Raw genomic sequence first — 26,702 nt, forward strand, 5'->3', positions numbered from 1 at the left:
CATAAGAGGTTTGTGACCCCTTAGAATTTTCTATCCTAGAGGCCTGTGGATGCTAAATTGTTGGATATTTAAGGCTGAGATTAGTAGTTGTTTGGACTCTTAAGGGAAGTAAGGGTTATTGGGGTTGGCTAGAAAAGTCAATTGAGGTGAAGACTAGCTATGATCCTATTGAATGGCAGAGCAGCCTTGAGAAGCATATGATTTAGTCCAGCTCCTGTTTCTTGTGTTCTTATGTTTTAGGTTCATTGCCTGTATTGAGCATACTGTGTTTGAACAACTTCCTGTTAGCACTCCTAAAATTGCCTTTTACTAATTGGAACCCTTGCCCCTTTGACCTATTTGAGTATTTTACTTTGAAGTATTTTCTTCATTTATATTTTTCTATTTCTTTATCTACTTTCAAGGGTAAAATTGGTGCAAACTTTCCCGGTGACTTTAAACTTTGATATTTGGCATCAGCCTTATGACTCTTTGCATTGTGTCTGATGTTCAGGATGCACTGCAGCAACTCACCAAGGCTCCTTGGACAGCACCTACACGGTGTTTACCACCTAGAAGGCCAAGGGCAGTAGACACATGGGAGCACGAGCACTTGCAACCTCCCCTCCAAGCCCCACACCATCCTGACTTGGAACTATTTTGCCGTTAATTCAATATCGCCGGGTCAAAATCCTGGAACTCCCTTCCTAACAGCACTGTGGTTGCACCTACATGACATGGACTGCATTGGTTCAGGAAGGCAGCTCACCACCACTATCTCAAGGGCCTTTAGGAATGGGCAATAAATGCTGGCTTAGCCAGCAATGCCTATATCCCATGAAATAATAATTTAAAAAGTCTCACTTGTGTCTTAGTGACCAGAATTGAATACGGTACTCAAGGTGCAGTCTGACCAGAACTCTATCCAGTTTGATCATGGCTTCCTTTTGTGTGTTTTGCATTGTTTTGGTGATATACTTTGATATTCTCTTGGCTATGTCAATTGCTGCCCACAGTGATTTGGGCATATTGAGTCTGGGTTTACTTAAATTCCTAGGTCTCTTTCAACTTTACTGTTAACATCATTCATGGAACAGATAAGTTGCCCACTTTTTTTAACCTTGTACTTCTCTGCATTTAATTTCATCTGCCATATTTCAGCCCACTAAAATGTTTTATCTAACTTGCCATGTAATTTTGAAGTTGCCTACTCCATTCCTTTGCCCTTTGGTGTTTAGTACTACTTGAAATTTTATTAATTTGCATTGGATTTCTAAATCCAAGTTGTTGATGTAAATTAGAAGCAGTGGTGATTACGACATTGATTCCTAGAGTACTTTGCTTACCACCCCCCACTCTGATGTAATCCCTAACAAGTGGATTGGAGTTTGTGGTCAGCGGTGAAGTGATGGGGCTCACTGCTGAGCTTGAAGAAAGCTGCCCATAAAGATCTAGCGATGTCTGTGGTTTGGACTTCTTTCCCAACAGTAGTTTAAATTTGGTGTCAAATTGATGGGTTTTCCAGGCATCAGTAGCAGTGAAGTCAGAAAACGGGTAAGCGGCCAATTACATTGTCGTATTCTCACAGACAGCAAACCAGGAAGTTGAAAGTACTGAGCCCTTTCACCTTTTAATTTTAAAATTCAGATAAGGATTAAGATAGAAGCTAAAACCTTATTAACAATCTTTAAAAACATTCCACACTGGATGTTATTTTTATTATAATGGTGAAATTTAACATTCCACAAATAGAAAATTAGCTCTTCAGGGCCATTGGGGTGGTTTAATATGTCATTTTAAAAGAACAGTTACATTTCATCTAACAAGATGTAATTTTTTCAAGGGCTTTTCCAGTGGGACCAACGTTGTAAAAGTGGAAGTTTTCATCAATTCGTTGGTTGCTTAGAGTCTGCATCCTTGAGGGACCTCAACAGCACATGCTGTGGAGAAGCATAGAATCACTGACAGCAACATCTGGATTTCTGTGTTATTCTGCTCATGTGCAGAATCCTAAATTATTGTCAGTTTCAGTGGAGTAATGTTGGTGAATGTCCCCTGTTTCACTGTCATTATTATTGCAAAATCATGTACATTGCTTTCTATGCTTCAGCTAATTTCTTTCTATTTGCACATTTCCTGTGTCTTGTGAACCCATGTTGACTACTGTTCGCTAGTTTATGATTGCCTGTACAATCCTCAAGTTTACTCTCGATAATCAATTCTATCATTATACACAGGATTATAGTAAGATTAATGGATCAGTTCTCAGCTGTGCCTATTTTGTCATTCTTTTTGGGTATAGACACCACCACATTGACCTGTTTGTAGTCTGTTGACACTTTTCCCTCTGTCCATTGACTCCCTCATAATATTGTCAGTGGTTAGCATTTCTCCCTAGTCTTCTTAACACTCTCTGGGATAAATGCCATATGTCTTAATAATTGAAAATGCAATTTCTTTGACATCACCTGCTCCCAACAAGGTCACATTGCAGTTATAAAAACAGAAAATGCTGGAAAAGCTCAGCAGGTCTGGCAGCTTCTGTGGGGAGAGAAAGAGTTTCCGAACAAGAGTCATATTGGACTTGAAACATTAACTCTGTTTTTCTCTCCGGATTGCTGCCTGACTTGCTGAGTTTTTCCAGCATTTTCTGTTGTTATTTCAGATTTCCAGCGTCTCCAGTGTTTTGCTTTTATTACATTACCTATTAGTGATTTGTGCATTCTAGGTTGAGAGGAGATGACCATGAATGGGCAACTGGATCTGAGTGGGAAGCTCATCATTAAAGCTCAGTTAGGTGATGATATTCGTCGGATCCCGATCCACAATGAGGATATCACCTATGATGAACTAGTACTGATGATGCAGCGGGTGTTCCGCGGGAAACTGCAGAGCAATGATGAGGTCACAATCAAGTACAAGGATGAAGGTGGGTGGTGGATTTTTATCAAAAGTAATCAAGCATTTGGAAAATGCATTAATTTCAAAGGTGGCCAGCCAGCCAGCTTGTTTTGGACTTTATGAGTTCACTAATGGTAATATAGCATTGCCCAGTTGGATTGTTAGGTTAGACCTGGTATGCTAAGATGACGTTTAATGCAAGAGGGAGGGAGAACTGTAACATGTTTACCCTTGGGTTAAGTGCGTCAGATTTGACCCATGTTCAGAAACAGGAGGGTGTGGCTACGAGGCAAGTATGGGGATGCAGAAGGTAACACTGGAGGAACCTCAGCCCATGCGTTTGTCCAGCAGGTACAAGGTTCTTGAAGCCTTTGTGGATGAGAGCAAGCACTGCACTCATAGCAGGGAGGTTGAACAAACTGACCACAATACTATTGTCCAGAGGGCCATTCAAGTTGGGGGAGTAAAAATAATGTAGTAGTGGGGCACAATATAGTCATTAGAAAGATACAGTTCTCTGCAGCCGAGTGTGAGAGTCCTGAAGTCTGTGTTGACATGCTTGGTATCAGAGCTAAGGACATCTCCTTGGGGCTGGAGAGGAACATGGAGTGGGAGGGGAAGGATCCAGTTGTCATACTCCACGTAGGTACCAAGGCCATAGAAAAGGCCAAGAAAGAGGTTCTGCCACTGGAGTATGAGCAACTAAGAGCTAATAAGATAATAGTAATAAGGTAATAGTCTCTGGATTGCTACTTGAGCTACAAGCAATTTGGCATAGGATAAATAAGATCTGATAGTTGAATGCGTGGCTCACAGATTGGTGGGGGGAAATGGGTTTCAATTCATGGGGCACTGGCACCAGTACTAGGGAAGAAGGAGCTTGCACTTGAACTGTACTGGAACCAGGTGAATTGAATAGCTAGGGTTCTAGAGAGGGCTTCAGACTAAATAGGAGAAAGTTTGGGTGAGCAGAAATTTAGACAATTAAAGAAAAAGGACGAGGCAGTAGTTCAGGGTAGCGACATAGGTAATGCTAACCAGGCTATGACAGGAGGGGACAGACCATACAAACACGAGTACAACAGCAAATAGGGTCAGTGTAGGGAAATATGGTAAAAAGACAGAATTAAAGGATCTTCATTTGAATGCACAAAGCATTCTAAACAAGATAGATGAATTGAATGCACAAATAGAAATAAGTCGGTATACTATGAGATATGGTTGCAAAGTGACCAATGCTGAGAATTGAATGTTAAAGAAAATTTAACATTTTGGAAAGATAGGAATAAAGGAAAAGGAAGTTCAGTTGAGTTGTTAGACATTGCCTTGGCTCGGCAAATCAAGATGTAGAATCTGTTTCAGTGGGGATAAGAAATAGTAAGGGGGAGGAGTCATTGGTGGGAGCAGGCCCCTTACAGTAGCTACACTTTAGGACAAAGTATAAATCAAGAAATAATAGGGGCTTATAAGAAAGGCACTGCAATAATTGTGGGCAATTTGAATTTTCATTTGGATTGGTTGAATCAAATTGGCAAAGGTGGCCTGGAGAAGGAGTTTATTGAGTGTATTCAGAACAATTTCTTAGAACAATACTTTGTGGGAAACAGACTGTTTTAGGTCTGCTAATGTATAATGAGGTGATTAATTAATAGTCTTATAGCATAGGATCCTCTGTGCAAGGATGATCATAACATGATAGAATTTCACATTTGGTTTGAGCGTGAGAAACTTGAGTCTGAAACTTAAGAAAAGACATTAAAAGGTATGAAGGTAGAGTTGGCTAAAGTAAACTAAAAATAAATTAAAAGGTGATGCATTAGATAATTTAAGGAGATGTTTCATAACTGTTAACAGAGATGCATTCCATTGAGAAAGAAAGACCCTGGGAGAATTATGAACCATCCATGGCTAACTAAGGAAGTTAAGGATGGTATCAAATTGAAAGAAAAGGTCTACGGTGCTGCAAAAATTATTGGTAGGCCAGAAGATTGGAAAAAAATTTAGAAACTAGCAACGGATGACTAAAAGTTAATGAAGAGGGTGAAATTAAAATGAGAGTAAACTAGCAAGAAATATAAAAAACAAACAGTAAGAGCTTCTACAAGTATATAGAAAGGAAAAGAGTAGCTAAAGTTGGTCTCTGAAGATGAGACTGGGCAACTCATTGGAAACACAATTGCAGAGACTTTGAACAATATTTTCTATCTGTCTTCAATGGTAGAGGATAAGTAAAAACATCCCAAGAATAGTAGAAAATCAAGGGACAAAAGGGAGGGAGGGACTTAAAACCGTCACTATCATTAGAGAAAACATACTAGAAAATTCCTGCACTGCAGGAATTCACCAAGGCTCTTTCGACAGCACCTTCCAAACCTACAACTGCTACCATTTAGAAGCTAATAGAATTTTATTGTTTATTGCAAGGGGAATTGAATACAAGAGTAAGGATGTTCTGCTTCAGTTATACAAGGCGTTGGTGGGACCACATCTGGAGTGCTGTGTATAGTATTGGTCTCCTTATTTAAGGAAAGATGTAAGTGCATTAGAAGCAGTTCAGAGAAGGTTTACTAGATTAATACCTGGAATGGGCGGGTTATCTTATGAGGAAAGGCTGGACAGGCTAGGCTTGTATCTACTGGAGTTTAGAAGAGAGAGGGGTGACTTGATTGAAACACACAAGATCCTGAGGGGACTTGACATGGTAAATGTGGAAAGGCTATTACCTCTTGTGGGAGGATCTAGAATTCGGGGCCAATGTTTCAAAATAAGGGGTCATCCATTTATGACGGAGATGAGGAAAAAAATTCTCTGGGGGCTGAGAGACTTTGGAATTCTCTTCCCCAAAAGGCAGTTGAGGCAAAGTCCTTGAATATCTTTAAGGCAGGTGTAGATAGATTCTTGATAAGCAAGGTGGTGAAAGGTTATTGGGGGTAGGCAGGAATATGGGATTAAAATCAGATCAGCCATGACATTAAATGGGTTCGAGGGGCTGAGTGCCCTACTCCTACTCCTAATTTGTATGTGTGTTCATATGGAGGTCAATCATCTCAGTCCCAGGACATAACTGCAGAAGTTCCTCAGGATAGTGTCCTAGGCCCAACCATCTTCAGCTGCTTCATCAATGACCTTCCTTCCATCATAAGGTCAGAAGTGGGAATGTTCGCTGATGATTGGACAATGTTCAGCACCATTCATGACTCCTGAGAAACTAAAGCAGTCCATGTCCGTTTACAGCAAGACCTGGACAGTGTTCAGGCTTGGTTGATAACTGGCAAGTAACATTTGCACCACACAAAAGCCAGGCATTGATCATCTCCAAAAAGAGAGTATCTAACCATCTCCCCATGACATTCAATGGCATTACCATTGCGGAATCCCCCACTATCAACATCCTGGGGGTTACCATTGACCAGAAACTGAACTGGACCAGCTATGTAAATACTGTGGCTACAAGAGCAGGACAGAGGCTGGGAATTCTGCAGAGTGTAACTCATCTCCTAACTTCACAAAGCCTGTCCACCATCTACAAGGCACAAGTCAAGAGTGTGATGGAATACTCTTCACTTGCCTGGATGAGTGCAGCTCCAACAACACTCAAGAGTTAACACCATCCTGGACAAAGCAGCCTGCCTGAATGACACCCTTTCCACAAAAGTTCACCCCCTCCACCATCAACGCACAGCGTCAGCAATGTATACCATCTACAAGATGCACTGCAGCAACTTACCGAGGCTCCTTCAACAGCACCTTCCAAACCTGCAACCTCTACTACCTAGGAAGACAAGGGCAGCAAATGCATGAGAACATCATCGCCTGGAATTTCCCCTCCAAGCCACGCACCATCCTGACTTGGAACAACGTTGCTGTTTCTTCACTGTCACTGGGTCAAATTTTGGAACTCCCTTCTTGAATAAGCCACTGAATATATTTAAGAAGGAAATAAATTTCTAGATTCTAGGCATCAAGTGGTATGGGGAGAGCGCAAGGGTGTTGAGATAAATGATTACCAAATTGATGGGTGGAGCGAGCTCGAAGGGTTGAATGACCTACTCCTCCTATTTTCTATGTTTACTAACAGCACTGTGGTTGTACCCACATTACATGGACTGCAGTGGTTCAAGAACACAGCTTGCCATCACCACCTCAAAGGCAGTTAGGAATGGGCAATAAATGCTGGCCTCCAGTGACACCCACATCTCATGAACAAATAAAAAAATTGATAATTTTTATATGACAAAATAAACTATAACGAGCGAGGTGCTACAGAATCAGTGATCGGACCTCAACTATTTACAGCCCATGTTAATGACTTGGATGAAGGGACTGTGTACATTGTAGCCAAATTTGCAGACAATACAAAGATGGCTAGGAAATTAAGGTATGAGGAGGTCACAGTCTCCTAAGGTTTATAAATAAGTTGTAAGTGGGTATAAAGTGGAGAAAACGTGAAGTTATCCTCTTTGGTCGGAAGAATGGAAAAACAGAATTTTATTTACTGTAGAGAGACTACAGAATACTGCAGTTAGAGGGATTTATATTAGGAGCAGAAGTATGCCATTCAGCCCCTTGAGCCTGTTCTGCCATTTGATAATTTCATGGCTGATCTGGTTGTGGCCTCAACTCTACTTTCCTATCTACCCCTTATACCCTTTGGCGCCTTTATCAATCAAGAATCTGTCTAACTCAATCTTAAAAATAATCAAATGACCCGGCCTCCACTGCTCCCTGGGAAGAGAATTCCATGGACTAATGACCTCCTGAGAGAAAAAACTTCTTATCTCCATCTTAAATCTGAGACCCCTTATTTTTAAACTGTGTCCACTAGTTCTAGCCTTGTACAGGAACAAAATGTTATCATGCAGGTACAGCAGTAATTAAGAAGGTAAATGGAATCTTCGCCTTTGGTGCATGTGGGATGGAGTATAAATGTAGTGAAGCCTTGTTGCAACTTTACCAAGTGTTGGCGTGACCACACGTAGAGGACTGTGTACAGTTTTGCAGTCCTTATTTATGGAAGGATGTACTTTTTAGTTGGGAGATACATGACTACAAACCAAATAATTTTTGTTTTTCCCTCTTCTCTACACCTTTGGGGAAAAAGACTGGCCCCCACTCAACATAGCATCGCAGTAGTGCTGCTGAGAGGAGAATGGTGGATTGTAGGTACACACCTCCAGCTCATTGCTTTGTGATTCTATGCATTGGAACTTCAAACATCACTGTGATTTTTTTTTTGAAAGCCTGTTGCTTTCACTTCCCATCACAAAATAAATTCTTACAAATTCAGATTGAGCGGATATCTTCTAAACATTACTCGTTTACTTATTAGAGACTAGAATTATGTTCAGTAGAATTGGGTTACAGGTCAGTGCAGTCAAGAATCAGTATTTAGCGTATACTAGTAAAATTAGCTGATTAACTATGGGATTTTTATGATTTCTGAAATGTAAAATATATTTTTATTTAAGGCTGGTAACATTTTGACACTGAAACTGTTAATACATGCTCAGCCTCTGAGAAACATCCGAAATCGACCAGAAACTGATTTAAAGTGGATTTGTGTCAATGGAAGTGAAGACCTGAGGCATATAGTTTATAATCAAAAATGAATGAATGAATTAACTTGATAGAAGTTCTTTCCCACAGAGCTTCAAGATATCTTCTGTTGTCCCATATCTCATATACTATACTAAGAGAAAAGTATTACGGATAAGAAAGAAAGGCAAACTTTTCCCTCACCAACTATCTGTAAGCAGAAGGTGTTTTGAATTATTTTAAAGTATGCTATGGAGTGTTTTCCTAAACCCTCAGTTTGAGAGATCCAATTTACTAATAATCTGCAACAAATTCCTGCTATGATTATTTCAGAAGGTTAGTTTATTCACATTCAAAACCTAGGGGATGAATGTTTGCAACATCCCACTCCATTACACAAACACATAGTAAGGGGGAGATAGGGAAAAAAAAAGAGAAAGTTTTACCACTATGGATAGTAACAGTAAAAGAGCCACAGAAATGGATATTAGTTCACTTGATTATCAGAGTCCAGGGGCAGAGTCCAGTTCAGGAGTTCTTTCATGTAGGAGCTTGAATTCAGCCGGCTGAAGACTGGAGTTGTAGAGTTCTCTTTACAGTTGGTACTGATACTGCAAGATGAAGTTGGTACACAGAGACTGGGTCAGTTCTGCAGGCGATGGTAGACGTCGAGGAGCATGCTGTTGTTCGGCCTGGAGTTCTGCTTCCTGGTGTTCACCGGTTGGATGTTAAACAGTAGACTGAGGATTTCTTAGTTCTCAAAGAAACATAGAGATTTCATAGAAACATGCATAGAAACATACATAGAAAATAGGAGCAGGAGTACGCCATTCGGCCCTTCGACCCTGCTCCGCCATTCATTATGATCATGGCTGATCATCCAACTCAGTAGCCTGCTCCGGCTTTCTCCCCATATCCTTTGATCCCTTTCGCCCCAAGAGCTATATCTTACTCCTTCTTGAAAACATACAATGTTTTGGTCTCAACTACTTTCTGTGGTAGCAAATTCCACAGGCTCACCACTCTCTGGGTAAAGAAATTTCTCCTCATCTCAGTCCTAAATGGTCTACCCCGTATCCTCAGACTGTGACCCCTGGTTCTGGACTTCCCCACCACCAGGAACATCCTTCTTGCATCTACCCCTGTCTAGTCCTGTTAGAACTTTATAAGTTTCTATGAGACGACCCCCCCCCCATTCTTCTGAAGTCCAGCGAATATAATCCTAATCGACTCAATCTCTCCTCATAAGTCAGTCCCACTGTCCCAGAAGTCAGTCTGGTAAACCTTCGCTGCATTCCCTCTATAGCAAGAACATCCTTCCTCAGATAAGGAGACCAAAACTGCACACAGTATTCCAGGTGTGGTCTTACCAAGGCCCTGAATAACTGCAGCAAGATATCCCTGCTCCTGTACTCGAATCTTCTGGCTATGAAGACCAACATACCATTTGCCTTCTTTACTGCCTGCTGCAACTGTATGCTTACCTTCAGCGACTGGTATACGAGGACACCCAGGTCTCGTTGCACATTCCCCTCTCTCAATTTATAGCCATTGAGATAATCTGCCTTCCTGTTTTTGCCACCAAAGTGGATAACCTCACATTTATCCTCGTTATACTGCATCTGCCATGCATTTGCCCACCCACTCAGCTTGTCCAAATCACATTGAAGCATCTCTGCATCTTCCTCATAGCTCACCGTTCCATCCAGCTTTGTGTCATCTGCAAATTTGTAAATATTACATTTAGTTCCCTCATCTAAATCATCATTTATATTGTGACTAGCTAGGATCCCAGCACCAATCCCTGCAGCACCCCGCTAGTCACTGCCTGCCACTTGGAAAAAGACCTGTTTATTCCAACTCTTTGTTTTCTGTCTGCCAACCAGTTTTCTATCCATCTCAATACACTATCCCCAATCCCATATGCTTTAATTTTACATGCCAATCCCTTATGTAGGACTTAGTTAAAAGCCTTCTGAAAGCCCAAATAATCCACATCCACTAGTTCCCCCTCATCAACTCTACTAGTTACATCCTCGAAAAATTCCGGTAGATTTGTCAAGCATTTCATAAATCCATGCTGACTCTGTCCGATTCTGTCACTGCTTTCCACATGCTCAGCTATTAAATCTTTTATAATGGACTCTAGAATTTTCCCCACTACCGACGTCAATCTGACTGATCTATAATTCCCTTTTTTCTCTCTACCTCCCTTTTTAAATAGTGGGGTTACATTAGCTACCCTCCAATCTGTAGGAACTGTTCCAGAGTCTATAGAACCTTGGAACATGACCACCAATGCATCCTCTATTTCTAGGGCCACTTCCTTAAGTACTCTGGGATGTAGATTATCAGGCCCTGGGGATTTGTTGGCCTTCAATCCCATCAATTTCCCCAACACCATTTCCCCTAATACTGATTTCCTTCAGTTCTTCCCTCTCACTAAACCCTGTGTTCCCCAACATTTCTGGTATGTTATTTGTGTCCTCCTTTGTGAAGACAGAACCAACGTATATATTTAGTTGGTCAGCCATTTCTTTGCTCTCCATTATAAATACCCTGTTTCTGACTGTAAGGGACCTACATTTGTTTTCACCAATCTTTTTCTCTTCACATATCTATAGAAACTTTTACAGTCGGTTTTTATGTTCCCCACAAGCTTAGTCCCCTTGGAAATTGGTGAGAATTAATAAAAAATATCAAAACTAAAGAAAACTGCAGTTTTCCGGTGAAGTTCAGTGTAAACTCAAGCAACAGCACCTCATTTTTCGATTAGGCACTTAACAGCCTTCAGGACTCAACATTGAGTTTAACAATTTCAGACCATAATCTCTGCCCCTATTTTTTTCTCCTTTTTGCAAGTTTTGGTTTAGTTCAGGAGTTTCCCCTATTTTTGCTTTCAGGTGGCTGCTGCTTTTCACACCTCCTCTAGACACATCATTTATTTTTTTACTTGTCCCATTATCACTCTTTTTGGCCTTGCACCACCTACTCTTTTGTCATTTTCAGTCTTCTACCCTATCACAGACCTTTTTTTTTTTTTTCCAATCTCCCCCATTTTGCCTGCTTAAAACCTATTACATTTCTCACTTTTATCAGTTCTGATGAAGGTTTTTGACCTTAAACGTTAACTGTTTCTTTCGCCACAGATGCTTCCTAACCCGCTGAGTATTTCTAGCATTTTCTGTTTTTATTTCAGATTTCCAGTCTGCAGTATTTTGCTGTTTTATCTATTTCTTATTTTGCTTCCTGCCAAAAAAACCCAAGATTTGTTCTAATTCCAGCAGTCCTTCTCCTGTCACTTTTCCCATGTCACAACAGGAGATACAACACCTATCGCTGTGCTTCCTCTCGCACCACTGTCCAGAGACGTTAGCTCTCCTTCAATGTGAGACCAGAATTTTTGTGTGCTATTTCTAATCTCATGTATTGTGTTTGCCACCCACTGTGCAGTCTGTTTTTTTCTGGGGATACCGAATGCAGGTTAGTCAACTACTTTATTGAACATCTGTTCTGTTACACTTCTAACTTTTGGAGGTTTTCTACTTTAATTCTTCCTCCTAATTTTGCTCTGATGTTTCCACCTTTGGTCTCCAATGCTCCTCAGAGCAGGTTCAACACAGGCTTCAGGAACAGTATCTCGTCTTTCTGCAGGGCACTTTTGCATTGGTCATTGTGACTTAAGACCTTAGCTTCCCACTCCTTTATATTGGCATCAGTGAAATGTATCTTCCAGTATTTTCTGTTCTAATTCCTGATTTGTTTCATTTGTACTTTTTTCTTTTGCCAATCTCTCTCTGTATTTGTTTCAACCACTCCTATATCTTTCCAGCTTCTTAACAATTGGCTAAGGTTTGTTTTGATATCTTTCCATCAACATCATGGATGAGCATTTTATATCATCTTTCAGTTTCTGTTGTGCCATTTGCAGGCCATTTAATTAATTAACTTCCTTGCTATGAATTAGAACATTTATTGCTTCTGTCTCCATTATCTTCCTCTTTTTCTTGTTAAAATTACTTGCTTTGTTTTCAGTCGGAAGGTGTATATACATCTGAACTGTTAACCCACCTTTCATTTTTTCAACATATACTGGCTGATGCATTCATATCTGGCATTTTCTATTTTTTTATTATACAAAGTGTGCTGCTTCATTCATTTGGTCTTCAGTCTTGTTTGAATAACTTCTGGTTTTCTTTTTGCAGATGGCGATCTAATCACCATATTTGATAGCTCAGATCTCTCCTTTGCTATCCAATGTAGTAGGATACTTAAACTTACATTATTTGGTGAGTATAAGTACATCTTGGTAATGTATTGCATGTTATTCCTGTTAAGACCTTTTTAACGTAATCCAGAAACTTAAAAATATTTAATTTAATTTATAGACTGCTCAGATGTCAATGTCTGAATGTGACTCTAAATAAAAGGCTATGACACAATTATGGCTAAATGTTAAGATTAGCTGAAATAAAAACAGATATGCTGGAAAAACTCAGCAGGCCTGACAGCATTGTGGAGAGAGAAACAGCTAACGTTTCGAGTCCATACGGATTCAAAACTTTAACTCTGCTTCTCTCTCCACAGATGCTGTCAGACCTGTTGAGGTTTTCCAGCATTTTCTGATTTTATTTTAGATTTCCAGCATCCGCAGTATTTTGCTTTCTCTTTCTATTAAAAATAGCTATGTGTCTTAATTAGAGCACAAATGTGGCAAAAGTTTTAACAAAAAAAAACACCCTATGATTATAACTGTTTTCTGAAGACAATAGTGATGAACTTGGTGCTGGATGTCCACATGACGGATTGACTTCAGGACTTCACGGCATCCTGGGAATACTCTTGTGTTGCAAAGATAAAGTCATAAAATACTAATGTATTGTACTGCTTGTAGAATTTCCTTCTTTAAGAGCCCAACATATCCTCCATTGGGCAACCAATTACGGAGAAAATACATGTTGCTAAAAATGTTGACCTTATAGCATTTCGTTTTTGTCAGAAGACATGTCTGATACATTCATTTTGAGAGTTTGAGCATGTTTGAATATTTTCTTTGAAGGAGTATTTGTTATTGGGTGTGCAATTAAATCACTAAGTCATTTTCCAGGTATTAAATGCTATTATATTTCAAACATTTATTCAGTCATTTCAGTTACCTGAGATGATCCTGTATAACTTGGCTACTAATTGGATAAATTTGTTGTTATTCGGAAGCCTTTTTTAATGCCTTATTGCAGGGAACACTGAAATTAACTTTCTGAACCACAGAGCAATAAATAAAGCTGAGCAAAGATTCCACTCATCCTGGTTTTGGTATTACCTGGGATGCTTGTTTGTCCAAAATTGCATAGATGAGAAAAGTTGTTTGTTGAACATTTTCTCACTTTTCTGCAACCACAGACTATCTTAAATATTATATTTAGGCATAGTATAAACTGGGTATAGGGTAAAATGATGCACACTCCTACAATATCAGTATGGTATTTCTGTTTCCCATTTCTGTTGTGAGGTAATGTTTATATTTTAGGGTTTGTGGTGTGGGGAAGAGGCAAAAAAAAAAATCAGTCAGGATCCCAGAATTAATCTTCAATTTAAAATTGAATTAAATGGATTCAAAAGGCCAAAATTTTAGTGAGGTCTAAAAAAAAATGTTCGCAATGAATGCAAATGTCAACATTTCTTTCAGCAAAGGCCATTATAACCAGTGACCAGGCCACTTTAGCTCTGGCAATTTTAGCTGGATTCGAACTCCATTCCTAGAAGTGAAAGGACTACAGTATTCACTTCTAACCAATTCCCTTTCCAACTCTGAAGCCTAGTCATGTTGTTATTTCCCTATAAGTTAAGAAGACTGTTTAACTCTAAGCAGTGAAGGTGACCAATATAGTGAAAGCTGATATTTCATTTGCTTTTACTTATTTTCCACTTTGTTGTGTACTTTTTAAACAAACATTAATTTTCCTTTTCTGTACTTTTCCTAAGTATGACATTTGCTGAATATTGTTTTTTCTTCAAGCTAGAATTCCATTTGCAATCTCCTATTCCTCTTCAGAGTTCTTGAGCATATTACTGCTTCTGTAAATCCATGCCAATGTTTCCCATTACTCCATTTTTCAGTCTCTCCAATCAAGTTTCCACCTCTGCCACAGATAGAAATTGACCCAGTTAGAGTCAGAAATAACACACTGTGGCTGCAACCATTATGAACCATCTCTCCTCGCCCACCTCAAACTCCCAGCGTTGGAATTTGAAGCTCACCTCTGAATGGTGGAATATGCCTCAGTTTAATTCAGCCTGAGTAACTGGCTAAGGAGGCAGATGTGCCAGTGGCAATGGATTAGAGTTTTTGGCACAGTTCAAAAATTATGCCTCTGCTTTCTGACCATCAAAGTGGAGGAAGAAGTGACACATTCCATGTTGAAGAAAGAACTCTGATTTTATAGAGCACCTTCCATGTCCTCAATGACTGTGAAACATCTTGGAACAATGTTTCAAGCTTTTTTTTAGGTCGTGATGGTCAGTTCATCAAGAATTCATAAGCAGCAAATGAGAAGAATGACCAGATTATGGTATTTGTACTCAATATAATTTTGTTGATTTGATTTGATGTTGATTTTTAGCAAACTTGCATTCCTTGTCTTGGATGTGCCGTTAAATTCACATGCAGGTGACATCATTATTACAGTATTATTGAGAAATCAATAGTTGTTCTAATCCTTTAATGTTGCTTTTGGGTGGGGTAAAATTTTGGGTTTTGTTTAAAGGAAGGATTACTTATGTAGCCATGCATATACATCCTCTCTTGATATATTGCTTTCAGTGAGATAATTTAAAATACTGATAAATGCCTTGGTTATGCACTGATTCACTACAGTTTCCTAAAATTTATGCTTGTATCTTAGTATTATATAACAACAAAAACATATATTCATGTAGTGCCTTTCACATCGATTAACACCCCAATACATTTCAGAGGCATAATCAACAATATAAGTTAAAATGCATTTCTTTTTATAAAGAACATAAGAACAAGGAACAGGAGTAGGCAGTTTGGTCCCTTGAGCCTGCTCAGCCATTTATTAAGATCATGGCTGATCTGATAGTAACCTCAAATCTGCATCCCGCCTGTTTCCGATAACCTATCACCCACTTGCTTACCAAGAATCTATCCACTTCTGCCTTAAGAATATTCAAATACTCTGCTTCCAGGAAGAGAACTCCAAAGACACTCAACCCTCTGAGAGAAAAAATTTAATCATCTCCGTTTTAAATGGATGACCCTTTATTTTTAAACAGTGATCCCTAGTTCTAGATTCTCCCACAAGAGGAAACATCCTCTCCACATCCACCCTGTCGAGGCTCCTCACGACCTTATATGTTTCAACCAAGTCGCCTCTTAGTCTTCTAAACTCCAGCGAATACAAGCCCAGCCTGTCCAACCTTTTCTTAAAAGACAGCCCATCCATTCCAGGTATTAGTCTGGGAAACCTTCTCTGAACTGCTTCCAATGCATTGACATTCTTCCTTAAATAAGGTGACCAATACTGAACACAGTATTCCAGATGTTGTCTCACTAGTGCTCTGTGTAACTGAAGCATAATCCCCCTACTTCTGTACTTAGTTCCCCTCACAATAAATGATAACATTCTTTACTTGCTGTACCTGCATACTAACCAGTTGCGACTTATGAAGCACCAACTATCACCTTTGTAATGAAATGTGAGAGGTGTTTTTAAAACAAAACTGTTTTTTGTTCTTCCTATCCAGGTCATTGTATTTGTTAAATAATTGTTGAGAGTTTTGTACTCACCTGTAATGGTTTGTTTTAACAGGAAAGAAAGTAGAAAGAATTACACTAAGATATAGCCTTTCACAATCTTAGGAGGTTTTAAAGTACTTTACAGCCATGAATTACTTTAGAAGGTTATACGCTCTTGGAATCTAGAACATTGCAACAGATTTTCACACAAGATCCTACAAATAGTATAAGGTGTTGATTAACGTCTACTGGGTGAACTCCCCTGCTCGCCTTTAAGTGGTGCATTAGGATTTTTTATGTCCATCTAAGAACACAGGTCTTTGGTTTAGTGTCTTATCCAATTGATGGCGCTTCCTGACAGTCCAGCATTCTTCAGTACTGCACTGAAGTAGATTATGCACAAATTTCCAGAGAGACTTTTGGACTCAGTGGTGAATGTGCTGCCAACTGAGCCAAGCTTAACACTTGACTGACTGTTTGATTATATTATATTTTAAGTCTTAACAATTTTATTGTGTTAATGTTGAAAACATCTTTTTCTGTACAAACAAAGACACAAAGAAACAATACTAGCTCAGATTTTCTGAATTCGAATATTAATATGAAGTGACTAGATTAATATTAAGACTGAGGTTAACTGAAAACTATATTCTACAGAATTATCTGATTTATAAAGTTCTCTCTCGGAATTTTTTCAAATACTATAAATGGTGGTTACTAATAGATACTGTCAAAACTTATGAGATACTGAAGAATAATGTAAAATAAATGTAAAAACCATTCAGCCTGAGACAGAATAGGACGTTAATTTTAAATTATTGAGCAAACTGAGAGAACAATTAAAAATGACCTCCCTGAAGATTGCTTCATTTAGTCTAGCTACTGAACAGAATGATTTATAATTATTGAATTATTTTCCTGCACAAAAATAGAAGCCCTTGGTATCCTTCAGGTGAGATGTTCAAATGAAGTTCCTGTTTATTCAAATGGACATCAAGTACGTGAAGTTCTCTTGGTGTTCTGACTAACATTCCACCTTCAACCAATAAATACCATCAGAGATGGATGTTGTTCATCTTATTAATGCATGTGCTATCGTGTGAGTACACAATGGCTGTAACTGTACTCCACAAATAAACTTATTGTGTGAAGGTGTCTTGACAAAGAACATTATAGTGTTTGCACTTATAAAGCACCTTCTTTTAAAATTAAATAGTTTTACTGTCACAATTCAGTAGTTGCTGATTCCTAAATTGAAAAGTTTCATGCTCTGTGAGCTTTAGTAATGAGTTAATTACAAGACACTTTGGACATCATGTACCTAAAGGAACTACATATTTTACTGTTAGAACTGTCAAGTAGAATTGGGTTGGCTTGTTTATTCTGTTGTCACAGTTTAAAAATGAAAAGCTAAAGTTGCAACCATGATGGACATTGCAAATTGTAGATGACCCACATTGGTGTTTTTGTTTCCCAGAGTTCCACCAAATGGCATTAGGTGAAGTAATAAATCCTGAAGTAACAATGCAAAATGCTGGAAATACTCAGCAGACCTGACAGCGTTTGTAGAGAGAGAAAAAGAGTTAACATTTCAGATCGCTGATGAAAAGTCATGACCTGAAACATTAACTCTTTTCCCCTTTCCACAGATGTTGCCAGACCTATTGAGTATTTCCAGCATTTTCAGTTTTTATTTAAGGTTTCCAGCATCTCCAGTATTTTGCTTTTGTAATAAATCCTGAGATTTTACTTGAAAAACAATCTGATTAGCCCAGGGACAGGAGTTTTCCAAAACCTGCTGGCTGGCTAAGGGTAAAAACTATATGAACTATATTAAATAGACAGAAGTAGTTTAAAAATGAATGCACTTGCAAAACATTGCTCATTGTCCTGAGCAATGCCTACAGAATGAAACTTTAATATAGTGATTTGTGTGCTGCTTCCAGATGGACCAGACTTTTCTTCCTGTCATAATCATTAGGATTTGGCATAAAACTGCAGCATTAACACCAGCCAGATGTTTGTATAGGAAAGCAGACTGGCAAGAAAGATGTGCTGCAGTTGGAAGTTCTGGTTAGTTTTACAAAATTATGTCTTTCTCTTGAGGCAAGGCTTAAAAGTTCTTGCTTATACTTTGGAGCATTAGTTCAGAGGTCGCACTTTATAAAATAACAATGCAGGGAATTATTTCTACTCCATTTCACACCATGTGATGCAGATGCCCAGATCTCGCTGGAGTGGGCTACTTGCAGCAAGTGCTGTTAGATTGACTTTTTTTCCTGTACCCTTCAGCTCAAATCTTTTGCACTGTAATTTGCTGGAAGTGCGAGTTGATAAAGGGATGGATGTTAGTGAATAGTGGGCTCAACTGAGGTGCTCTGGAGCAGGGAGGTGAATTAGGATGAAATCAGGTACAGAAATAAATAAGAGAGAGAAAAAAAGATTGGATGTAGACACAGAGAAAAAGAAACAAAGAAAAGTAAGGTAAAAATTTTAAAAATGGCAATTTTAAAACCTAAAGTAACAATAGAGTACTTGCAGGAATGAGATTGAGTGTTTTTAAGTTTTTCCCTTTCTGACTGAGAGATTGATTGGTATTGCATTGACAATTTCCTTATTCAGAGTGGTGGAAATGCGGAACTCGCGACCACAAAATAGTCAAGGAAAATAGTATATATATGCATTTATAAGGAATATAGAAAGAGCGAGTTAGATGAGGGATGAAAGGAGTCTCGAGTGGAGCACAGATGCTGATGTGGACCAATTGGGCCAAGTTGTTTGTATTTGCACTGCTACATTATGGGCTTGTCAGCTAAGTTTAAGCCTGTGGAATAAAAAGGACAGTGGCAGCATGGATACAAAGTTGGCTGGGAGGCAAAAAGTAGTCGTAAAGGGTTGTTTTGCAGACTGGAGGAAAGTATGTAGTGGTGATACTCGAGTCAGTACAAGAACCATTGCTTTTCTTGATCTATATTAATTGCTTAGACTTAAGTATACAGGAAACAATTTTGAAATTTGCTGATGACGCAAAACTATTGTGAACTGTGAGGGGGATAGTGATAGAGTTCAAGAGGACATATACAGGCTGGTGAAATGGGTGAACATGTGGCAAAGGCAATTTAAAGCAGAGAAGTGTGAAATGATACGTTTTAATAGGAGGAATGAGGGGAAGCAATGTAAACTAAATAGAACAATTCAAAAGGGGGTGCAGGAACAAGGAGACCTGGGGGTATCATCATTGTCATGTGTGCTTTGTCCAAAGGCAGGTCCTTGGCTCATAGGCCTGAATTTCATGCTTTCCTACCGATGGGTTTTTAGGTAGGGTGGGGAGTGTGAAGGGGCACGAATGGGCTGAGTTTCTGCCTGCCCTGACCTCTCAGCGATTTTATGCTGGAGTGGGCAAGGCCTCAGACAGGCCACTTGCATTTGCCCCAGTTTAGGCTCTTAAGTGGCCAATTATTGACCACTTAAAGGCCATTTCCTGCCCAGCCTTAATTTTTAGGCTAGTGGGAAGATTTCCCAGGTGTGGGGTAAGCCTGAAGATGAATAGGTTTAGGCCTTAGGTATGAAGGAGGGTGGTGGGACGCCTCCATCAGCAGCCCTCTTTCTAACTTAGCGAAATCCCCCCCCCCCCCTGCCATTCCAACCCTTAGGGGCTGGTGGCAGCTGGACCTCCCTTCCCACCCAACCCTCACGGCCTCTCCTCCGACACTACAATCTCCCATTATCCATTCCCCCAGGGTTTCCCTATCCTCCTTGCCCTGAGACCACGAAAACTCACCTTTCTGTGCATGTCAAGACTTGGGATCTGTGGACTTCATGAACTTCCACTTCTGTCCACTGCAGCTTCTGTTGCTGCAGGGACCAGAGAGCTTCCAGCCAATCAGATTGACCTGCAGCTCTGTAAGATGGGGCTTCCTTCTGAGTGAGGGGCAAAAGCCCCACCTGCAGCCAATTAATGCTTATTCGAGCATGAAATGGTTGCGGGGCAAGTAGCGTCAGTAGCGATCTGTTGCCTGCCGACTCTTTGGATGGCGGGACGGGAAACCCTGCCGTCATAAATATCCTGGTCAAAGTCTTCTCCATGTCTCTATCATGTGCAAATCTTTTCATTTTCCAGTAATTTCCTTCACTCTTCAAGTCTTTCCGCACTGGTATTCTCTTCCTTCCTCTTAACTGTTTTTCCATGAAATCTTCCCTCCATAGTATCTTGCTTTTCTGTTTCCTCTTAAGACGTATCCTGCCCAGTCTCTCTGCCTTTTCATAATTACTGTCAGCAAATTTTTCTTTGTTTACTCTCAGCACTTCATCATTTGTTACTTTTTCTGACCACCTAATGCTTTCCAATTTTCTCCAAACCCACATTTTGAAGCTGTTTAGCAAGTTGGCCTGCTCTTTCCTAAGGTCCAAGACTCACATCCATATAAAACAAAACTCCAAATCAAACTCTTTATAAGTCCCTCCTTAAGTTGTTTATTCAGCTTTCCAGTTAGCAACTGTCTCTTTTTGTTAAATGCATCCTTTCCTATTGCTATCTTTGTTTTTATTTCTGTGTCGCACTTTCCATCTGCAGATATTGTACTTCCTAAATACTTGAATTCTTGCTCCTTTTCTAGTTCCTTTCCTTATATGAACATGTGAATATATATTTTTTGGTAATTTTGAGATATGCACTACTTTGATTTTTGCCAATGTTCACTTGCATTCCAAAATTCACGTCTGCTGTTATTAGTCTATCTACTAGTTGTTGTGGTTCTGTGCTTGCTGCAAGTGGTTTGTCACTTGCAAATCTAACTTAGTGTTATCATTCCCCCCCCACCAACCCCTCTCTTCTCACACCCCGCCCCTTGCAATCTGCAATTTTAATGCCAGATTCAGTGTCAAATGCTTCTTTAGTCATTGTTTCTGCATAGACATTGAAGAGGACTGGTGATAAACAATACCCCCATCAAACTCCTCTTTTAATTACACATAGTTCCAACTCCCTGTTGGCTCCTCTCAATACTGCTGTTTGTCCCATGTACAGATTTCTTCAGTTGTCTGTCCCTTCAGTCTATTATGCAACGAATTATTGTGATCTGGAATGCACTTCCTGAGAGTTTGGTGGAGGCAGATTTAGTAGTGACTTTTGAAATGGAATTGGGTAAGCATCTGAAAAAAGTTTTGCAGGGCTATGGGGAAAAGGATGGGGAGTGGAACTAGCTGAATTGTTGTTGCAGAGAGCCATCATGGACACAGCATGCCAAATGGCCTCCTGTGTTGAAACCATTCCATGATTCTATGTAATTCAACATTTTATGTAATTATCATATTGCTAATAAGGCACTTGCGCTGCTAAGTTCCAGCCCTAACTTTCTGCAGAAAATGTAACGCTTTCTGTGAAATGAAAATTAAGCAAGTTTTTAAAAACAACAGGGAGGCTAAGGGTGAGATACCATTTGTGCGAAGCGAATGGTGGAGTGGTGTAAATCGTCCAGTCTGTTTTGGAGATTTGCAATTTGCAACATATCTCTTAATCCCTTGAATTTACTGGCTGATTTGTGCATTAATAATGGTGTGCATCTTTAATACTCATTACTCTTCTAACAAGATTTGACCCAAAATTGAAACAGCTATCATCGTGAAGTTCTGGAATTGTTTTTAGCTGCAGAAGTGGGCCAGTGGATAAGAACAAAGTGATGTTAAGATTATGAAATGAGTAAATGAAAGTTTGGAGGGCTTGCAATCCATCTATCCATTTCAATTTTTTAAAGAAAATGTTTGAAGTTATTAGAGATTTCATCTTTGACCTTCCAGTAAAATCCAGGATGAAGGAGATATATTGGCTTGAAAATGCTCAACTTGATTAGTTCATTTTCTTAAATACAATTTGGGACCTTAATTCTATGATTACTGGTTTCTGATTAGTTTTGTGATCTGAAAGTCCTTGGCTAAATTAGCATTTTGTGTCACTAGAAGGAAGCAGTGAGCTGTGCTGTGTGTGACAGAAACTTAAAATAGATTTAATAACAATATTGGTTCCTGATGAGCAGCCATAACTGAAGCAATCCCAGGATGGACAGCACCCACATGAAAATTATACTGCCTGGTTGCCATCTGCCTAGTAACCACGTGAAATTAACCTCCCTGTGCAGTATTTAAATCTTGCTGATTGTCGACCATATTTGCTTCATGTTTGGCATCATCAAAGCACGTTTAGCCACAATATTGCTCATCTAATTGATGAATGATCTTTACAGATTGGCAGACTGTTAATGAGTGGAGTGCTGCAGGGATCAGTGCTGGGGCCCCAACTATTTATGATCCTTGGTTGAAGGGACAGACTGTATTGTGGCCATGTTTTACGACAGTACAAAGGTAGTAGAAAAGCAAATTGTGAGGAGGAAACGAAGAGTTTGCAAAGGGACATAGATGGAGTGGGCAAAAATTGGCAGATGGAGTATAAAGTGGGATAATGTAAAGTTGTCCACTTTGATAGGAAGAATAAAAAAATATATTATTTAAATAGAGAGAGAATGCATAATACTGCAGTACAATGAGATCTGGGTGTCCTTGCACCTGAATCACAAAGTTGGTATGCAGGTACGGCAAGTAATTAGGAAGGCAGACAGAATGTTGGCCTTTATTGCAAGAGGGATGGAGTATAAAAGTAGAAGCGCAAGGAATTTGGACTGGTAATCAGTGTCAGGAAGACTAAAGTTATAAGCTAAGACATGGAGACTCAACCTTCCATCAACACTGACAAGCTCACATTGGAGGCCGTCGACAGCTTCACACATCTTGGATTGACAATTACCAGCATCCTGTCTCTTGATGCTGAAATTAGCACCAGGATTGCCAAGGCCACAGCTGTCATCTCAAAGTTGAGAAATCGAATGTGGCCCAGCTGCAAACTAATCAAAAATACAAAGATCTTGTGAGTACCAGGCTTGTGTTTTCAGTACCCTCCTTAACAGTAGTGAGATTTATGCAAGCCAAGAAAAGCAGCTGAATAGCTTCCTTCTCCACTGCATCAGATGAATATTGGGCATCTGGCAAGACAAGAGTGCTGAATATGAAAGTACACCAGCATGCAGGGATCCCCAAGCATCGCCCTCTTCAGTCAATAGGGACTCCATTGGCTGGGTCTTATGAGCTGAATGGATGATCGCCGCATCCCCAAAGGCATACTCTATGGTGAGCTTCCTATCGGCATGAGACCAACAGGTTGCCCACATCTACGATACCAAGATGCCTGCGAGCAAGACCTCAAGTGGACCGGGATCGGAGTCGATGCATGGTAAGCCCTTGTTGCTGAATGAGTGCCTGGAGACAAGCAGCCAGAAAGGGCGTGGCAAAAAGAGGACAAAAGAAATGACCAGATGGTGGAAAAGAGAGCCCACCAGTAGTAAAAAAAAAAACATAAGTTGACTTCGGGCCAACACTATTCCCCTGTACCAGCTGTGAAAGGGACCGTCACTCGCAAATCGACCTCTACAGCCACAACAGTAAGCCATAAGAAGTGACATACACCCTGGGCACAGTCCATCGTCTCTGGAGACAGATGATGCCAATAATAACCTAACCTTACTACAACTGTACAGTACATTGGTGAGACCACACCTAGAGTACTGTGCAGTTTTGGTTTCCTTATTTGCACTGGAAGCAACTCAGAGAAGGTTCAATAGGCTGATTCCTGAGATCAAGAGGAAAGGTGGAGCGGGTTGGGCCTATACTCATTGGAATTTCAAAGAATGAGATGTGAGCTTATTGAACCATATAAGATTCTGGGGGGGCTTGGTAGGGTAGATGTGGAGAGGATGTTTCCCTTCCTGGTGGAATCCAGAACTAGGGGGGCACAGTTTCAAAATAAGGGGTCTCCCATTTAAGATGGAGATGAGGAGGAATTTTTTTTCTCACAGGATCTTTAGTCTTTGGAATTCTCTTTCCCAGAGAGCAGTGGAGGCGGGTCGTTGAATATATTCAAGGTTGAGAAAGTGAGAATTTGGGTCTTAAAGGCATGAATGAGGTGGAGCTGAGGATGGGGTGAAGTCAGGCGATGTTACACGTGAGAGTAGTGCACTGAGATTCAGGTTTTGTAACCCCTTGATTAGACTAAATTGCCACAGTTTTATACTGCTGTCATTTGACAAAAGACTTGTTGTTCTTATAGGAAAAGTGCAGAAAGTGAATGTATATCCTGCCCTGTGGCATATTTCAAAAGTATAATGGCGATAAGGCATGTTAAATACAATGCTCATTCATAGACAGCAAATGATAAACATGCAGCATTGAAGGTATATCTGGGTCATGTTTATGGAACTGCAAATTTTTTGTATATTCCTTTTTTTTAAAACCTCATTCATGACATGTAACATTTGAGATGTCACCTTGCTTAAAAGCTTGTACTTTGCTTCAATATAAATGATTTCTTGAGCTCCGTAATTGCTAGGCAAAAACCATTCCCAAGTTGACCATATAGGGCCCATTCAAAATGGAATTTAGCTATGCCTGTCCAGCTGAGTGATAAATTTTAACTTTGGGATCTTAAAATATGTGGCTCCTGGACAAAAAATGGATGAAGTATGTGAATGCTTCTACATTGAGTTGCATTTGGGCACTTGATTTTTTTTTATTCTTTTTATATGTTAAAAAAACAGAACTTTACACCCTGGTCCACTCCTCCATCACCCACTACTCCTCAACCCCCTCCTATGGCACAACCCCTTGCCCACGCAAAAGATGCAACACCTGCCCCTTCACTTCCTCTCTCCTCACCGTCCAAGGACCCAAACACTCCTTTCAAGTGAAGCAGCATTTCACTTGCATTTCCCCCAACTTAGTCTACTGCATTCGTTGCTCCCAATGTGGTCTCCTCTACATTGGAGAGACCAAACGTAAACTGGGCGACCGCTTTGCAGAACACCTGCGGTCTGTCCGCAAGAATGACCCAAACCTCCCTGTCGCTTGCCATTTTAACACTCCACCCTGCTCTCTTGCCCACATGTCTGTCCTTGGCTTGCTGCATTGTTCCAGTGAAGCCCAACGCAAACTGGAGGAACAACACCTCATCTTCCGACTAGGGACTTTACAGCCATCCGGACTGAATATTGAATTCAACAACTTTAGGTCGTGAGCTCCCTCCCCCATCCCCACCCCCTTTCTGTTTCCCCCTTCCTCTTTTTTTTCCCAATAAATTATAAAGATTTTCCTTTTCCCACCTATTTCCATTATATAAAAAAAAAATATAAAAAAAAACCCACTAGAGCTATACCTTGAGTGCCCTACCATCCATTCTTAATTAGCACATTCGTTTAGATAATATCACCAACTTTAACTTTAACACCTATGTGTTCTATTGTACTATTGTGGTTGACATCTTTTGATGATCTGCTTCTATCACTGCTTGTTTGTCCCTACAACCACACCAACCCCCTCCACCTCTCTGTCTCTCTATCTCTCCGCCCCCCACACACACACCTTAAACCAGCTTATATTTCAGCTCTTTCCTGGACTCGAACTCAAGTTCTGTCGAAGGGTCATGAGGACTCGAAACGTCAACTCTTTTCTTCTCCGCCGATGCTGCCAGACCTGCTGAGTTTTTCCAGGTAATTCTGTTTTTGTTTTGAACTTTCATATTGTTGATTTGTTATGGATAGATACATTCATATGAAAGTTAAATTAACTAGTGTTAAAATCAATGTAAGTCCATCTGCCTATTAACAAATCTTACACAGATTCCATCCCAAACATTTTTGTAATCGTAGATATGCTTCAGCAAGTTTACCAGACATTGCACCTACTAAAACCTGTTTGTCTGGTTTGCCTGATCAATACCCAGAAGTAAGAATTGTGCCTTGAGTATCTTGCAGTTTGAGTTGATCTGTTATAGCATATAGGTATTCAGCAAGATCTGTAATATATTGTGTCTCTGTGCAAAATTCTAATCTGCATAATTCTCAGAGTTGGTTTTAAGAAGCTGGGTTTGATCAAGTAAACAGATAAATTTAGCAAAAAATAAATACATCTTGGAACAATATTTTGTTGGAACTCAAAGTGGACGCCGCAGCTTTGTGTAGCGAGATGATTAGTTAATTGCACCTCACATATAATGTCACTAGGGGGCAGTATTACATAACGCAAACCTGAAAATTTGAATTATTAATATGGACACTGAAAATGAGTATACCTTAAAGTCTGAAATATGAGAAATGCATAGGTTTTTTTAAACTGAAGAATATGAATTTTGAGTTTTGATAGCTTTTTTGCCAGAAACATGGTCCTTGGGCTATCTATTTTGCCATCTACCATGTTGGTAGTCACATGAGGCAATTATAATGGAGGTGTTGGTCAAACCTATATCAATTAATCTAAAACAGACCCAGATTTGAGGTGAAGAAAAACCATATATTTCTCACAGACATGTTACAGCTACTATGGCCAAGACTTTTCAGTCCTGTCCTGGCGGGACCCACCATGGGGGATGTGGCAGCTCAGCTAAAAGTCCATTGGCTTTCAGCGAGACCGGACAATCTTGACAGCGGGCGGG

The 26,702-nt window shown here is 39.9% G+C and overlaps 1 protein-coding gene across 2 annotated transcripts in view; it reads left to right on the forward strand.

The window, feature by feature from the left end:
• The window catches only part of tfg (trafficking from ER to golgi regulator), a 154,922-nt gene that overhangs the window by 14,711 nt on the left and 113,509 nt on the right, over window positions 1-26,702 (forward strand). For both annotated transcript variants that reach the window (XM_041211526.1, XM_041211528.1), the window contains 2 exons: window positions 2,708-2,908; window positions 12,621-12,704. In XM_041211526.1, coding sequence (XP_041067460.1) covers window positions 2,719-2,908; window positions 12,621-12,704 — 274 coding nt within the window. In that variant the 5' untranslated portion in view covers window positions 2,708-2,718. The remainder of the gene's footprint in view (window positions 1-2,707; window positions 2,909-12,620; window positions 12,705-26,702) is intronic.

Source organism: Carcharodon carcharias, chromosome 18 (assembly GCF_017639515.1).
Source record: "Carcharodon carcharias isolate sCarCar2 chromosome 18, sCarCar2.pri, whole genome shotgun sequence".
Taxonomy (NCBI): domain Eukaryota; kingdom Metazoa; phylum Chordata; class Chondrichthyes; order Lamniformes; family Lamnidae; genus Carcharodon; species Carcharodon carcharias.